This window comes from Pipistrellus hanaki, assembly GCF_964339955.1.
Source record: "Pipistrellus hanaki genome assembly, chromosome: 3".
Lineage (NCBI taxonomy): Eukaryota > Metazoa > Chordata > Mammalia > Chiroptera > Vespertilionidae > Pipistrellus > Pipistrellus hanaki.
This window is the reverse complement of record NC_140505.1, coordinates 36,785,415-36,800,131: the sequence shown is the minus strand read 5'-3', so window position 1 is coordinate 36,800,131 and position 14,717 is coordinate 36,785,415. Positions and strand designations below refer to the sequence as shown.

Below are 14,717 nucleotides of genomic sequence, written 5' to 3'. Positions count from 1 at the left end.
TTCATGGAAGCTGTATGCACAATGAAACAGGAGCTCATGTGGTGGAGGGTCAGGATCTGAAATGCTTGGTAGGAGGCATTCTGCTGTAGAGAAGCAAAAACCACAAATGCTTAGAGCTCCGATACCAACAGTTTTCTAGCTGAGGGCCCCTCCCTCCCCACACCCACCACACACACCTCCATTAAGCTTTGTCATCTGTGAAACTTGTGTTTAACAACCCAGTCCTATACAGAGGCCCTAAGGACAACCCAAGGGCATAAGCAGCCTGCCCCAGGGCCTGGCCCTCAGGAGGAATGCAATAAAATTCAATTCCCTTCCTAGAAGGCTTCCACTATTCAGGTAAACATATCGAACAGAAGGAAAAACAAATTCCCCGGCCAGTTGGAACCGCTGAGGAAGTAATTCTTTGTTCTTTTCTTTTTAAATTACCTCTCTCCAATGTTTGGCACAATGAAAGTTCATGAACACACTAAAGGAACTTTCAAACAATACCTTTCTTCAGCAGGTTCTCAGTTCATCAGGAGTTCAGGTAGCAATTTAACAACTTTGAATTAACCACCTGAAAATGTCTGTAAAGCTCTATAAAACTGTGCCTAAAATAGCTGCTGGCTAGCATCTAATCCCCAAGTTCTTTCATTTTCACTCAGCTGCTTATCACTGTAAATTTCTACCCAATAAAAGTACTTTGTTCTTATGTAGGAAACCACTTTAAGACAGTATCCCAAAGAGCAGCCTTCCCTGTTTCTATCTGCACCCTTGAGTCATTCATCCATGTGTAAGGCGTAGTTCAGTTCAGTGCCCCATCTTGTGCTGGTGCACTGAGCAGAGACACGCCCCTCTCCATTCCTGAGTCTGCAATCCTTTGACTAGCAACAAACTGGATCTGCCACACAGGCTCCTGAACCACCTTGGCAAGCTTTTCAGCATCTGCTGTGCACCTGTGCCCAAGTCCTGTGCCGACAGCCACAAAACATACAGCCATGGCTAATGCGGCCCCGCCATCCTCCCAAGAAGCAGACACTCAATTCTGGACCATGAGCTGAGCCCCCAAAACATCCATCAACTTAAGCAAATGTTTCTCCAAAAAGGGCTCCCTGAAATGGTTCTGTGCCCAAGAGATCTTGGGACCAGTAAAGGATACAGAATGGAGAAAAAGGGGTTCTCGGTTCAAGTTAGGGAGGTAGAGATCACTGACTGTTAAGGATGTAGAAAAACAAGCATAGGTTTATAGGGGTGCTTACTTAGGGAGAGAAAAGGAAGGTGCACTCTCCCAGTCTGCAATCTCCAAAGATGGGAGAGAACAGTGTGGCTAAGAGTCCTTCCCCACCCTCAGGCCCCAAGCAGTCCTGCCCTTGAATTCATAACCCATGAACACAGATAAGGTGGTGAGGAACTGGGGTGAGCAAGCAAGCTAAAAGGGATGGGGGGGGGGGGGGAGGATTTATTTAATACTTTCAACAATAGATTTTAAAAAAATAAAGGGGGGGAGGGGGAAGAACTTTCACTTAAAAAAAAATTCTATTCATTCAGTCATTTATAAACTGAAGAACAGCAACTTCCAGGTGGAGAGCATGCGCATCTATTTTGGTTAATCCTGAAATCCCACTAAAGAGGGTTTTCTTAAAAGACAAACAGAACCCTCTGTGTACAAGAAGGGGAGAGAAGACCAACAGCAATGAAATTCCAGAAGCTGGAGAGTGGGTAGTGGGGAAGAAGATGGAGAGGAGAAAACAAATGCCCAACAAGAGGCAGAGAAAGCAGAGAATCAACTCCAGTCACAGTGCTGAACCGAATCTCCAAAACTCAGGAATTGGCAGCACAGGTACCTCTGGAAGGGAGCACCTACAATGAGGAGGAGTTAAAGAAGTGGTCAGATACTGGACTGCCTCGCCCACCCCTCACACCAGGCAACTGGGTCATGCCTCCCCTATCGAGGAAACAACTGAAAGCATATTCCCTGGTCAGGAAAACTGAGGGTTTCTGGCCCAGAGTGAAGCCACGTTAAGACTGAGTCCTTTCCCCCCATCCAGTGTTCAGGTGGCATAAGGCCTCAGGCCAGAGAAGGGACCAGGCATCAGCTCGGGGGTGCATCAAGTGTGAACAAGGACCAGCAGCCCAGGAGCAAGTCAGAAGGTTCCAGGGAAGGCTTCCAAAAGAAAATGTGTATAAAAAGCTAAAAGAAACGGGCATAAGCCATTTCTCAATTCTCCAGTCCAGTAGGAGCCAAAGGGAAACGAGATAGACAAGAGCTGGGACCATTAGGGGTGAGGGTTGGGGGAGGGAGGAAAAATAGAACCAGGAACCCAACTAGGCAGGAAAGGAAGGGTGCCTGTGGGAAACATGGGCTTTAAAATGTATGAAAGCTGCTAAGGCAGGCAGCTTGCAGATTACCAATCACAAAATAGTAAGGTGTATAAGCCAATCTCAAGGATGTTACTAAGGCAAAATTCTTTGAAAGGACTAATCAGCAAATAACAAGGATATATGTACACAAAAAAAGCCAGGGGCTTCCTGCTTCTCACCACCTCTGCCCCCCAGCTAGATTCTTGGGTTGATGCACCCTTGCGCCTACATGTGGGCCTCCACACATAGACTAACTAATTTAACACCCGGCTGTAACATGGAAAGGAAGCTCAGAACACGGGCCTGCTCCTGGAACCCCAGCTGCACCTTTTCCAGGACTGGCTTCTCTCAAACTTCGGTTCCCTTTTGTCTGTGGCTTCATTCTTCAATATCATGCGAACTCAGACACAAACACCCCACATATTGGTTTCAACATCTCTTTGCTTAAAAAAGCCTCATTCGAGGGCTCAGATTTCCAACCCACTCTGACATGAGCGGACATCTGAAGGTAGCCTTTATCACAAAAGGAGAGACCAAAGCCAGTCCAGAAGGCCCAACATCCAAATAATAGAATTTAAGAGAAGAGAGAACATGTGAGGTTACAGCAATGAACAAGGGTTCTCACCAGACACTACAGTGGTGCCTCACACAACGAACTTAATTCGTTCCAGGAGCAAGCTTGTTATGCAAAAAGTTCGTTATGTGAAACGCGTTTTCCCATAACAATACATGTTAAAAAAAATAATTCGTTCTGTAGCATAAAATATGCTAAGATGACATAAAAAAAATATGCTAAGATGACATATTTTTATTTAGATACATCTAAAAACATAATTTTTTTTTTTAAAAAAAAACACACTTTTTTAATTTTAAGACAGACTAAGTAGAGTCTACCGAATCTTGCACATCTTCATCCATTTTCTGCTTTTTGGCCGACGGTTTCATGAAAAACCTGTCCAAAGTTCGCTGTGCGAGGCGTTCGTTATGCGAGGCACCACTGTAAATCTGTCAGTATCCTGATCTCTGACTTCCTAGCCCTCAGAACGGTGAGAAATAAATTTTGGTTAAGCCACCCAGTCTAAGCTATTTTGTTACAGCTGTCAGAACTAAGCACATTAACAAAAACAACTTCCAAAAAAGATTTGAAAAGTAATCCTGGTTTACTAATGGCTGGGTTGTGAATACTGTTTACACAGTCGCATTAATGTTCACACAGACCTAACCAAAGTTACAGTGTAACTACATTGGGTAGAGGAAGGGGAGACAGCATGAGAGTGAAGGAGGCAAGAAGAGAACTAAATCCTCATCTTCAAAAGGGATGACTGAAAACAAGAAAAAAAGTAACAGCAATCTTTATTCTTTACAAACAAAGGAGTAGCAACAATCAGCTAAGAGAGATCAAAGGGGCTGCCTCTGGGGAGGAGAAAATGGAGGCAAGGGATGAGTAACTGCAATCTTTCCAAGCAAACCTTAGGAAGCCATCTGACTCTGTAAGACATGTATTATTTCTTTAATAAAATATAAATTAAAATCCTAAGTATTTAAAATTTTATAAAAGGTTTTGGGTCTGCATGGTCCTTTCAAATCTTAAGGCCTAAAAGTAGAGACTTAAAATAATAGGAAGATAAACAGCTGCATATTTGGTAAGCATTAACATAAAACCTGAGATGTTCCCACAATTTATTCAGATAACAACAGGATGCTGATCAGGTAAGATTCCTTTTGCTGACAAAGAACCTTCCTGAGAACATAATGAAAGGTCCCTAAAGTCAACAAGGGCTCTGCAGTTCAGGGGTGTGTACATAGACTACTTTGTAATCCACAATTTGGGATGTTTTATACTTTGTAGCAAACAAAGGTACAACTTGTTTTATTTTCCCTAATCTCAACCCTGGAAACCGGGGAGCCAAGTTTTAGATTAGGAAACTCATGTTTACCCCCAGGAGCCAGGTGTTGCAATATCTGTTTTTTTCTTTTTTCTTTTCCCAAGAAAAAGAGTTTTAAATACACTGCAATGCAAAAACATGAATTATGGGAAATGTCTAGTCCAATGACAGCAGTTGACTCTAAGCAGTAAGAGAGGGATATCACAGGGCAACTTCTATTTTCTGCGTTCCCTGCCACAAGATTCCATTCATGATAACAATGTTCAGCTAAAGCGGAAAAAAAGCCACAGAAGAGTTGGTTGGGTGTGGTCTGTTTCCTGCAGGTATGAGTTTCCAAGCAGGCAACTCTGAATCACTGGGAGAAGAGAAATCACCCAAGGAGAGCGTGCCCTGGTATGTTTCTCAAGAGATCAAAGGACTCCTGACTCTGGCTTTAGTAGGACTGCAAAAATACACCAGGAAGCAGCGGCAACTACCAACAGCCTCATTTCTTCCGTAACCACTCACACTACATCTAGAACCAAGGTCTTAGAAAAACACTGTTCAACTGAAAAGCAAAGTCAAGCTGTATCAAATGAAAAGTAAGCTCAGCTCCACTCCAGCCCTAGCTCAAAAATGAGGACAAAGATTACAAAAAGGAACAAGAATATACTGACAATAGCTGCCACTTACCCTCACCATTCTCCTCTGGAACACTGTGCTACATCAGCTGCCTAGAAGAAAATCTAATCTGACCAATTTCTCCCTTGGTTCTATATAAAATACTATCAAGAAGTTCCCAGATCTGAGATGCGAACCAAAATGCCCTGGACTCCTCCAAGTTATATATTTTAATTTTAAAAAATCTTCTGACAACTCTCATCCCCCAACAACACTTTAAAAAAAAAAAAAAGTTACCCCATTGTAGAGATGAGAAAACAGACTCAAACGATAACTTTCCCAATGTTAAAGAGTTATCAGCAATGGGACCAGGTTCTTTATTAAGTCATCAAGTACTAGAAAAGAATTATAGTTTACTTCAGCACAGAAGAAGGTGCAGTCTTTGCCAGGGTCTAGCTTTTACTATTATTTTTTAATTGTCACCTGAGGACATAATATTTTGTTCCCCATTGATTTTCAGAGAGAGTGGAAAAAAGGAAAGGGAGAGAAAAACAACAATGTGAGAGGAACATCAATTGGTTGCCTCCCGAATGTGCCCTGAAGGGGGCCAGGGATCAAACCAAACCGCCAATGCAGGTATGTGCCCTTGACTGAGAATCGAACCTGAGACCCTTTGGTGCGTGGGCTGTCGCTCTAACAGCTGAGCCAGGGCCCAAAAACACTCTTTTAAGTAAAAGAAATTGTCAAGACTTAAGTTTTGGTGACAGGAAAAGAGGGAATATAAAGTATTAAAATAGGTATTCAAAAAAAAAACAAACCAACTTTAGGCAACTGTTATAGAAAAAAAAAAAAGTGCCTTTATTTTCCCTATTGCTCCAGCAATAAGAGAATAAATAAATGGAAGACTATAAAATGTTCATTGAGAGGTCAGATGGCCAAGGCTTGGCCAGGCTTGTGAAAAAAGTCCACATGGCTCTCCTGCTGGCACTGGGACGTCCAACCACTCAAATCTTCTCGGCTCACACGCTCACTACCCTGGGGCTCCTTTGAGCTAAAGCACAACTGCTGCCTTCCAAACTGGCACGCAGCACTTGCCAGAATCCCACTCCTTCCACCTTTTCCTGCCACAACGGCCCTCTTCCCTGGGCCTGAGATGCTCCTCCTCCCCAGCCCTGAAAGCCAGCTCCCAACCACAAACTAGCACCTCCCTTGTTCATCTGAATCGGCCCCCACTAGGCCACTGAGGTCCTGAGGACAGGCCTGAAGGAGTTTCTCACCTACACCTCCCATGGCTGCACACGCCATAGACAAATAAGTCATTCAGATTTATATAGCACAGGCTCCCCACATAACCCAACGCTTTCCGACACTAGGCCACACTTCTGCAGCTCAACATCTCCCTCAAAGCGCTTTCAGAACCTAACTCACAAATACCCTCATGTCCACACTGCAACGTGCCAACCTTTCCCCCAGCTGCCGATGGTAACAGGCTGAACACGGGAGGCCTCTTCCATGGAAACGGGAAAACTACGGAAATGTGACACTAAGAGGGAAAAATAGGACAAGAGCACTTAAGCCACAATTAAATGCAGCTGTCCTTCTGTTTGCCTTCATTTCCCAGATTTTGCAGAGCACACAGGTTTCCCCAGGGTAAGCAAGAGCACTTGAGAAAAAGCTCCCGATGCATCCAAACTGGCCATTAAGTGTCTTTCTTGCTCTCCCCACACAAAGTGGCGTTCTCAGGCAAAGGTCTCCCCAAGCAGCTAGAGAAATGGAAGGATGAGGCTGACCACGAGAAACTTTCCGTTTCTAGCTATGTCTATACTTTGAAATGCGAGACTATCTTATACTTATGACATCCTTAAAACATGCTAATCGAACTTAGGTCAAACTTAGGTCAAAACCACTCAGCTGTGAAATCAATTTAGTGTTGCAACCAGTTCCTTTTTCTTTCTTTTTTTAATAAAACACATCACACAACTACTTCAGGTGTTGATGTAAAATATATTTCTTACGGGGGGTCAAGGCCCAGAAAAGTTTAAAAGTGACTGATGAAATTCTGTAATAGAAATTTGTAGACCAAATCTAATTCTTTTTAAATTACAATTTATGCAAACTATAAACTGTTCGGTGCACTTGCCTGGAACTGATGCTTGATTTTCTTTTCATCTTAATTAAGTTTAATGAAACACCACATGTTCAATGAAGGACAGGGAGTTAAAACCACAAATCAACCTAATTTCTTCATGTCTCCTTGTGGTTACCACATTCAGTTCATGATTTCTACACCCCCACCCCTCGTGTTAACATGAAACTGAAGAGTAGAAGGTAAAAAAGGAAAGGCCCCTGGCAACCTCCATTAAACAGTTATTTATAATGATAAGTCATTCAGATTTATAGCCACCAATCCCCTAGGCCCTGGCACAAGAGTGTTCAATAACATCTGATTAAATAAATAAAATATCGGTCTCATACTTCTAATTTCTTCAGCAAACCCAAGTTGGAGTGAAATAAATGTTAATTTCTGCAAAACTAATAATAAAGCAAGAAGGCATGATGGTAGGGAGTATGGCCTTAAAGGTAGAAAATAACCTGGTTTCAAGTCACAAATTTGCCACACAACACTATCTCACCTTCATTAGTTCAATGAGGCCCTGCTGGTTTCCACATCTAGATAATGGCACAGAAAATGCCTACGCTTCAAGTGGGACCAGTAAGAATCAAGAGACATAAAAATGATTTGCAAAATAAGAGAAAAAAATTCTGTTTATACTAAAATGTCCTTTCATCCAGGTTTATTTTTTAAGCATCTTTGCCTAGGCTGCCAATGCACTCTGGTGCCTTTCTGAAATTTTTAAGTGAGCTCCTTATAAGCCCTGATCAAGAGACAAGATAGAAAAAAAAGAGAGAGAGGGACCTGAGATGTATCTGGTCAGGGCACAGAGGGTTAGCAGTTCTGTTTTATCCTAGAGAACAGTCAAAGCCGGGCGTGCCTGCAACATAATCCTCCAGAACTCTGAGAAAGCCTCCCTGGGCGGCAGCAGCTGCTAATGCAAAGAAAATAAGTGTGCTTGTTTTTTGGAAGGGAGAATGTCCTTCCCCAAATGGCACACTGAAAACAACTATCGAGTTTGTACATGTACAATACAAATATGGCATCAAACAGTTTGTAGCTATAAATGCTGGGATGACCGTCAGCAGTCACCTTTGCACTCCTGACACTGAAAAAGGAAAATAAAAACCGCACCCTTGTAACATTACACTGTATTTATTTGAGAGGCAAAATGATTACAGGAAATTCACCTGCTTTGCCCATGACTTAAAAATGTTGGTCCACACCCTTGAAGAAAGAAAAAAAGTGAGGACAAAAAAAAAGTACTAAGACCTGATACCACCTGGTAACCATCTGATACTGACTCCAGGGCACCAGCCAGTGGGGCTTTAAGTACCTTTTCAAACTAATTCTCTTTCCACAAAGGCTGCATACCTCGTGGTAAACACTAACGGAGGCATTTGTGCTAGACTGCTACCTGATTAACAGCCTAAGTCAGTCTTAAAGGAAACTTTTTTTTTTTATCATTACAAGAGCGTCTTCTTGCTCTACTGGTCAGAAATAATTTTTCACCCAGTTCACCCTGCCTTGCAATTCAAACCAAACCAGGAACTTTAGGAAATACCAAGGAACCACATCTGATTTTCACCTAGCAGTCAGCTGAAGCTTGGGTTTTAAATGCCTGTTGAGTTTTAAAACTCTTTAGATGAGATTCAAGGGCAGTTTTCTTGAAGCACACTCTTCAGATACTAACTTTAACCGCTACTCCTTTAAAAAGCAAACAAACCTTGGACTATAATTCTGGCAACATTGTGTTACTATTTTTCTATTTCGAACCTGAACAGTGAAATCGAGGTTTCGTTTTATGGTTTGAGAGAGACAGACAGAGACAGAGACAGAGACAGAGACAGAGACAGAGACAGAGACAGAGAGAGAGCGCTCTGCCTGGGAAGAGGGGAACAGATTCCTGACTTCCAGGAGGCCAGGTCCCAGCCAGCCCTGTTCCTCAAGAGTGAAGGAAGAGAGCACATGAGTCTTTAAAATAAATAATCCGCTTAGATGCTGTGGCTGTTTTCTTAGGCTCACTCGCTTAACTAAACGGGGAGAACGAAACTTTAAGGACATAACCCTAACCACATCGAGTTGTCAGTCCCAATCACTTTCCCACCACCTATATGCTCACCAACATCACACATCAGCCAAGGATGGTGATTTATGTTTTGCAAAGGGCCCAAAACAGCTCCCATCGGAGAAAAAACATGAATGTATTCGTGTACATTTGAAATTCAACTCCTCCCCACGCTCCCCCCACCCCCACCCCCAAAAAAAGAAAAAGAAGTCACTGGGAGGCAAGATGCCACAAAGTATCAGCGAAGAGGTTTCCTGGAGAGGAACTCATCTGGATCCAATCAAGTCTCCACGTAAAAATAAAAAAAAAAATAAAAAATAAAAAAAGCCCCGTGTCCCGGGCTCGCCGGGTCAGCCCCGACTTGGGACACCCGAGTGCACGATGTCCCGCCGGTTCCCGGATCCAGGGTTCCACTTTCCCCTCCGTCTGCACCGAGAGGAAACGCGCGGAACAAACGCGCTGGAAGTGGGGCTGGCAGCTACACCTTCTTCCTCCACCCCACCCTCCTCCTCCTCCTCCTCCACCTCCTCCTCCTCCTCCTCCTCCTCCTCCTCCTCCTCCTCCTCCTCCGCCCGGCCGGGCCCGGCGCGCCCCGGGCTCCCCTCCCGCCTCCACTCAACTGCGGGCTCGGCGGGAGGGGAAGGGGCCTCGGCCGCCCCCCGCCCCCCGCCCCCGGCGGCGCGCAGGGCCCAGCGCCGCCGCCCGGGCCTCCAAGGGCGCTTCCCACCGCCCTCCTCCCCAGGGGTCGGGCCGCGCCGGGCCTGCCGCTCCAGACGCTGAGGGCGAAGGGGAGCGGGGTGAGCGAGGCGGCCCGCACCCCACCGGCACCTCGCATCCCGCCCCCCCCCCCCCTCCCGACCACCGCGACTCCCAGCGAGCGAGGCCGCCTCCAGGCCGCAGCCCCAGGCCCGGGAGCGCGGAGCCGGGCAGGGGGGCCGGGAGCGCGGGGCGAGGGGCCGGCGCGACCCCGGAAGGGGCGGCGTGGGGGGTGGGGGGAGGCCGTGTTTACGCCAAGTTCCCCGCTTCCGCCCCGGCCCGCGCATCTCTCCCCCCCTCTCCTCCCCTCGGCGGCCGGGTCGCTGCCTACCTGCATGCCGGGCAGGCCCGGCTGCACCGGGGAGTGAGCCATGGCGCCCGGGACGGCCACTTCCTGGGACGGGACGGCCGGGCCGCGGCGGTGCGCGCGGGGGACGAGGCCCCGCGGGGCCACGCGCGGTCCTCGGGGCGGCGGGGGCGGCCGGCCGAGCCTGAGTCCGGCTTCTTCGGCGGGGCCGGCGGGAGCCCGAGGCCGCCACCCCAGCCCCCCCCGCGGGTCCCGGGCCGGACGGCGGTCAGCGGCGCGCGGCGGGCGGCGTCTCCATGCACTGGCGCGCGGGGGCGGGCGGCTGCGAGGGGCGCGGGGCTGCTGGCGCCGCCGCTGCCGCTGCTGCTCGGCGGGAGCCCGGCGGCCTGGAGCCGGAGTGGGCGCGCACGGACGGCCGAGCCCCAGCGAGCGCCGCGCGCCCCGCCCCGGCCCCCGCGCCCGCCTCCGCGGCCCGGCCGGGGACCCCGCCCCGCGCTTCCGGGAGGGGGAGGAGGCTCCGGCCGCCGGCGCCCTAGGCCGCACCGCCCGCGCCGCCGCCTGTCTGGCCTGGCCGGGCCGGGCCGCGGGGACCCGAGCTGCTCCCGCCTCCGGTGAGGGAACGGAGAGAGAGGCGCTGGGTGCGGGGAGGGGACCCCAGCCGGGGGTCCTCCCGGCGCGGGGAAGGGGCCTGGCCTGGGCCCGGTGGGGAGCTTGGGAATTCTGGCGCTGCTTCCTCCCACCTCTTACTCTGCCATCTTCCTCCAGCTCTCCCAGCCAGCCCCCCTGCCCCACCTGCCCGGGGGAACGGGCTCCTGGAGGCCTCCCCGAGCGCAGACTGGGGACCTGGAGACCTGCGGGGACAGGGCCCGGCGGGGCCCGGGCAGAGGCCGGTGCAGAGCTGCCAGGGCAGAGCTGCTTGGGTGTCTCGGTGAAGTTTGCAACCGACCCAAGGAGGAGACGGAGAAGGGAGAGAGGCCGGGAGCCGTGGCTTCCCAGCGCTTTAGCCACTGGAAAACAGCCCCGCTTGGGCATGCAAGGCGGCTGTGCATTCAGCTGAGAAGTGGGGGGGCTGAACCCCACCGTCGCTGGGCTCCTGTCGGGCCGAGCGTCCACCACCAGAAGGAAAAAAACGGAGGGAGGGGCCCGGAGGAAGGGAGGACAATCGAAGGAAACATGTCTAGACTTTCCCCAGCCCTCTTTCTCCCTCTTTCCGCTGCCTGCAAAAGCCCCAGGCCCGGCCACAGTTCTGTTTCCACCTTTTTTATTTTTATTTTAAATATCTTTTTATTGATTTCAGAGAGGAAGGAAGAGTGAGAGAAATATCCATGATGAGAGAGAATCATGGATCAGCTGCTTCCTGCAAGTCCCCCATTGGGGATTGAGCCCACAACCGGGGCATGTGCCCTTGACCTGAACCCAACCCAGGACCCTTCAGTCCACGGGCAGATGATCTTTCCACTGAGCCAAATTGGCTAGGGCGTGTCTCCACCTTTTAGTCCCCTGTTCTCCAACCACAGAGGAAAGAAAGAAGGAAGGAGTCCGTGCTGCCTCTGGAAAGTATATAAAAGCCAAGTGACCTGAAGGACCCTTCTTGGTCGTCGGTATGACATGCCCCTGTGCCCAGCCAACTGGCTGATGGGGATGGCTAACCTTCGGGGTCCCCTCCCTCTACCCCCTACCCTCATCCCCCGCCAGCCCACCCCATCTAGGCCGGGGTGGCCAGCCGGACCCGACCTTTGCATGAATTCATGCACCAGGCCTCGTTTTAGTATATGTGCTGCGGAAGCGAGCACCACCAGGCCTCGTTTTATTTATAATGACAGAACAGTAGCCACTGAAGTGATCTGTACCTCAAGTTTTTGGGGCCCTGGCATCTCCCTCATGCCCATAAATGCCCATGTTGCACCATTGATGTGTGAGATTGGACATACAAAAAAAATGAGCCCCCAAGAGTTCACAGACTACTGGAGGAAACTAAAAAATCCTCCACTGAGCCGAAACCGGTTTGGTTCAGTAAATAGAGCATCGGCCTGAGGACTCAAAGGTCCCGGGTTTGATTCCGGTCAAGGGCATGTACCTTGGTTGCGGGCACATCCCCGGTAGGGGGCGTGCAAGAGGCAGCGGATCGATGATTCTCATCGATGTTTCTAACTCTCTATCCCTCTCTCTTCCTCTCGTAAAAACTCAATAAAATATATATTAAAAAAAAAAAAAAAAGTCCTCCACTGAGATAAGGTGTGTTTATTCTTTAAGGTGTCATTGGACTCGGAGAATTTATTTTCCTCCCATGCTCTGGATCAGACAAGGCATGGGATGCCATAATAAAACTTAAACCCTGCTTTCCCTTTGGAAATGTGCATGTTTTCTTTAGGGTTCTCCCAGGTACCCTCAAATATACCTTCATGGTTGTCAGTGGTACACTAACTTCACTAAAACCTGCCAGCTCCAAGTGCTGTGAAGAGAGTGTGGTAGATACAAAGTTAAGAAAAGCATGAACCCTGATACCTAGGAGTTTATCATCTTGTGTAAATTTTGTGTACTTAAAAAAAAACATAGATGAACAACAAAACAAGCAAGAGCAGGAATATTAAAAATGTTCATAATTTTCACCCCAAGAATTCTCCTTACGGTAATGTATGCTAAGGAAACAACCAAGAAATGCATGAAAATGGATATAAAAAGATACAATGCAATGATACTTATTATGGAAACCAGATTAAAAGTCTAATAGAAATTGTTAAATGATAATATATTCATCATTAGTACTACATAATAATTAAAAATGATGTATTTCAATATTTAGTAATATGGAAAAATACTTTTAATGTTAAAGAAAATTCAGGGTACAAAACAATATGTTATGCCTGATCTCAAGCTACTTCATCTATATATATATAGATATATAAAAGCCTAAGCAATCATTACGACAGAACAGTGGTCAGCAAACCGTGGCTCTCGAGCCACATGCAGCTCGCAAGCCACGGTTTGCCACTCTGTTTACTAATGAGTTTGCCAACCACTGTCATATACTACCCTTTACCTCTTTGCACACAATATGCCACAATTGCCTAATCCTCACAGCTTCCAACTACATGGTAACATTTAATCTAGTCCAGTAGTCCGCAAATTCATCAGTCAACAGAGCGGCAAACCACTGCGACAGAACAGGAATGACCAGTCACTATGATGCGCACTGACCACCAGGTGGCAGACGCTCAAGGCAGGAGCTGCCTCCATCCCACAGGCCCCGATCTCCAATGGGGCCTGCCAGCCAACCTCCCAGTCCCTCCCCCACCCCCCTAGGCTGGTAGGCCTGGATAGCCTGATTAGGGCCAGGCCCCTGGAGTTGGGATGGGGAACCAGGGATAAGTGGCGGTGGATGCAGGTGGTGAGGGAAGAAGGGGTGGTGGCCCAGGCGGCAAAGGAAAGAGGAGGAGGGGGACCTGATCAGTCCTGATTGCCAGCCAGGCCTAGGGACCCCACAGGTGCACAAATTTCATGCACCGGGCCTTTAGTGGATATATTTATAATATGTTTGTAATTTTATATGTACACATGTAAACAGAGAAAAAAGTAGAAGTACATGCACCAAGATTTAGCAGTGGCTATCTCTGGAATTAAAGATGATTTTTTTTCACTCAGTAGTCAGCCAAGAGACCATTAGGATAAGAGGTGTCTCCTTAGGGCTAGCAGGCAATAACATAGCAGCACTATAAGGAGGAAGTGGTCGGACAAATGGACAGAAAAGTTTGGGCACTGATCTGAGGCATTACCAGAGGAAACTCAAACAGTGGGGCCTATTTTGCAGTGGGTTAATTTCCAAAAATAAAAATAAAATAAGCCACAGGGGGATTGGGCCATAATACTCTGGGTATAAAAAAGTAATCCGAGTCCCTTTTGGCATCCAGAGGCTAGTGAGGTTAAGGACATGTGGGTTACAATGGGATATAATTTATCTGGATACAGTGACTTGCATTCATTAGCTGGTCTGTTTCCCTACACCCTGTTTAATCTCCTCACCACAACTGAACTTTATTTCCTCTTTTGACCATATTTATATTATTGAACACCATTCTCCTTGAAAGGGAAGCAGCAAATTAGGAGTTACTGCTGCACTCAGTCATATTCAGACATTACCTAGTAGACCCTGGATAGTGGCTCTCTCCCTTTGTTCTAGCAGAGCAGAAATGATTGACAGGGCCTGAGCCCATTATGTGGTCCTGCCCAATTGCTCATTATACTCATTTATACGCAAACACATTTTTTGAATGCCAACTACATGTCAGACATCTGGTTCAGCGTTGGGCATATAAATACTATTGTAGATTCTCAGGTGCCTCTTATGCTGTCCTAGGGATATGGCCTCCCAGAATCCTAACTTAAGAATTTTATAAGAACTCAATTGTTTCAATTTAGTCACAATAGCTATATTTCTACTAAGGAAAGAAGAGGTTTATCCTTTCTCTTCCTCTTTTCACTCTTCCTTTAACCCTCAACTTATAAGTACAACAGGTCGTATACTACTGTAATATCAGAAGGAGAGATTTTGAGGGTCTCTATGGAAAATATGCATTTCCCAGTTCATGGAGACACTAACCTGTGGAATTATTTTCATCCATGGCTCTCTTTGTCTTCTGTGTTGAC

General features: G+C 47.5%; 1 protein-coding gene across 1 annotated transcript in view; it reads right to left on the bottom strand.

The window, feature by feature from the left end:
- The window catches only part of STK24 (serine/threonine kinase 24), a 107,648-nt gene extending 97,121 nt beyond the window's left edge, over nt 1–10,527 (bottom strand). Inside the window, exon 1 of the mRNA XM_084880264.1 lies at nt 10,098–10,527. Within this exon, the coding sequence (XP_084736390.1) occupies nt 10,098–10,139 (42 nt within the window). The 5' untranslated portion in view covers nt 10,140–10,527. The remainder of the gene's footprint in view (nt 1–10,097) is intronic.
- Nucleotides 10,528–14,717: the final 4,190 nt, after the last annotated feature.